The 2,500-nt window shown below is 49.9% G+C and overlaps 1 protein-coding gene across 1 annotated transcript in view; it reads left to right on the top strand.

Moving 5' to 3' along the window:
- LOC136838289 (uncharacterized) overlaps positions 1 to 2,500 on the top strand; it is a 10,100-nt gene that overhangs the window by 3,803 nt on the left and 3,797 nt on the right. Inside the window, exons 2-5 of the mRNA XM_067103168.1 lie at positions 551 to 914; positions 1,546 to 1,746; positions 1,863 to 2,044; positions 2,402 to 2,500. The exon at positions 2,402 to 2,500 is cut by the window's right edge and continues 95 nt beyond it. Coding sequence (XP_066959269.1) covers positions 552 to 914; positions 1,546 to 1,746; positions 1,863 to 2,044; positions 2,402 to 2,500 — 845 coding nt within the window. The 5' untranslated portion in view covers position 551. The remainder of the gene's footprint in view (positions 1 to 550; positions 915 to 1,545; positions 1,747 to 1,862; positions 2,045 to 2,401) is intronic.

Here is a 2,500-nt window from a genome sequence, read left to right as displayed (position 1 = left end):
ACGTCATCGAGAAGAAGACGAAGAAGGTGATCTTTGTGGTCGAGAATTCTCTCTCTCTCTCTCTCTTTCTCTCTCACTCTCTCTCTCTCTTATTACGTACGTGCGTGCGTATGTACGCACGTACGTGCGCGTGTGTCCGTAACGCAACGGACAGACTAATATTATATGTAAAAAAAGTTTTACAGAGAGGGTTTTCGTGTGATGACGTCACAGCTCCGATGACGTCACGACCGGTGCCCATAAGGGGGTCAGTCATGATGATAAGTCGTGCCGTGACGTCATCAACGGGGCGAAGCATTTCTCTCTCTCTCTCTCTCTCTCTCTCTCTCTCTCTCTCTCTCTCTCTCTCTCTTCTCTCTCTTTGTCTCTCTCTCTCTCTCTCTCTCCCTCCTGCATCTTTTTCTCTTTCTATTTCTCTCTCTCTCTCTCTCTCCTTCCAGAGAGAGAGAGAGAGAGAGAGAAAGATTCTAATAGGCTTAGGCCTATAAGTAATCCTCTTACCTATATAATTAAGTCACGCTCTCTCTCTCTCTCTCTCTCTCTCTCCCAGGATGAAGGTCCACTCCTTCCGCCTCGCCCGCAGGATCGTCTCCGGGCGGCGCGCGCTCGCAGGCCTCACGGGCGCCACGGCCGCGCTCTCCCTCCTCATCCTATCGCTCACGCCCCACCCGGGCCCCGATCCCCGGGTTGGGGGGCAGAGCGTCCTGTCCCACGGGCACCAGAGAAGGATACAACAGGAGGCCGCTGGTGTGGAAGACTACGGGGAACCCAGGCGGGGGGGCTACAACGGGTCGAGGGGGGCGGACGACCCCCTCCTGTCGGAGGTCAAGGTCAAGACGGTCAAGGAGGAGGTAGAGGCGGAGGTGGAGGCGGTGGTGGAGGAGGAGGAGGAGGCGGAGGTCGTCAAGGCAAAGGTGAGGGTGTTTGGTGACCTTTGATGACCTTTATTGACCTATGGTGACCTTTTTTTATAGACTTTGGACCATTGACCTCTGATGATCTTTTGAACTGTAGCTTCTGATTGGTTGGTTTGTGTGACCTTTGACCTTTGGTGACCTTTGAATCCTAAACTGTGACCTTTGACCTTTCCAATTGTGACCTCTGATTGGCTGATTTAATTCTGACCCTCCATGACCTTGTTACTCACCTGACCTTGGTCTTTGACCCTTTTTTGCTGATTGTATATGATCTGAATAACATCTGACCCTTGACCCTTCAGGACCTTGTGACTCACCTGACCTTGATCTTTGACCCTTTTCCTCTGACTGGATATGATTTGAATAACATCTGACCCTTGACCTTTGATGACATTTTCCTTTGATTGGCTGATGTGAGCAACTATGACCCTTGACCTTCCTTTGACTTTTATAGTGACCTCTGACCTTTGATGACCTTTTTTGAATAACAGTGTCTGATTGGCTGATCTGATTGACCTCTGACCTTTGACCTCTGATGAACTTTTGAATAACAGCGTCTGATTGGCTGACATGATTGACCTCTGATGACCTTTTCACTGACCTTTGACCCTTTATTGCCCCCAAAAAGGTTGTGGACATCCCCAAGGAGGCCAGAGCGGAGGGCGCGGAGGAGGAGGCGGAAGACGACGACCGCCAGATCCTGTCGAAGGCGCGGGAGACGGCCATCACGGCCCTCCAGCACGGGTTCAAGCTGACGGAGGGGCAGAAGCGTCTGCTGGAGCGGATGTCCCCCACCGAGCGGCAGGAGGTGGAGTCCAAGGTCTCCAAGGTCAGGGTCAGAGGTCAAATATATTACAATAATAATAATAATAATAATAATAATAATAATAAAAATAATAATAATGTGGTCTTTAACTTTCTCCGATCTCCTCCTCCTCCCGGCAGATCCGTGCCCTGCAGGAGAAGGTGTACCTCCAGCAGCTGCGCTCCAAGGGGCAGGTGCGGCCCCGGAGGGGCGGGGGGGAGGAGGTGGTGTCCACCCCGCAGCAACCGATCCGCTTCCCGGCCGCCCTCAAGAAGGTCCATCCCAGAGACTGGCCGTTACAGTACACCATCTTCCTCAACCTGTGAGTTTTGTTTACCCAATTTACCTAATAAATTTACCCAATTTATTTACCCAATAAATTTGTCTAATTTATTTACCAAATTTACCTATTATACCAATTTATTTTCCCAATTTATGAAATAAATCTGCCCTATTTATTTACACAATTTACCTAATAAATTTACCCAATTTATATGCAAAATTTACCCAATAAATTTACCCACTTTATTTACTCAATTTACCTAATAAATCTGCCCAATTTATTTCCCATTTTTACCTAATAAATCTACCCAATTTATTTACCATTTTTACCTAATAAATTGCCCCAATCAAGTGACTGCCCCAACTCACCCAAACCCATCCGCCCCCTCCCCCGCAGGACCCACTACCCGTGGCCGAAGTCCCCCCCCTGCGCCAACTACAGCATCACCTTCGCGCGGCCGGGGGCCCTGCCCCCCCTGGCGCTGGCTTCCTTCCC

This window comes from Macrobrachium rosenbergii, unplaced genomic scaffold, assembly GCF_040412425.1.
Source record: "Macrobrachium rosenbergii isolate ZJJX-2024 unplaced genomic scaffold, ASM4041242v1 60, whole genome shotgun sequence".
In the NCBI taxonomy this organism is placed as follows: Eukaryota; Metazoa; Arthropoda; class Malacostraca; order Decapoda; family Palaemonidae; genus Macrobrachium; species Macrobrachium rosenbergii.
The sequence above is the reverse complement of the archived record's forward strand: the minus strand, read 5'-3'. Positions and strand labels throughout refer to the sequence as shown.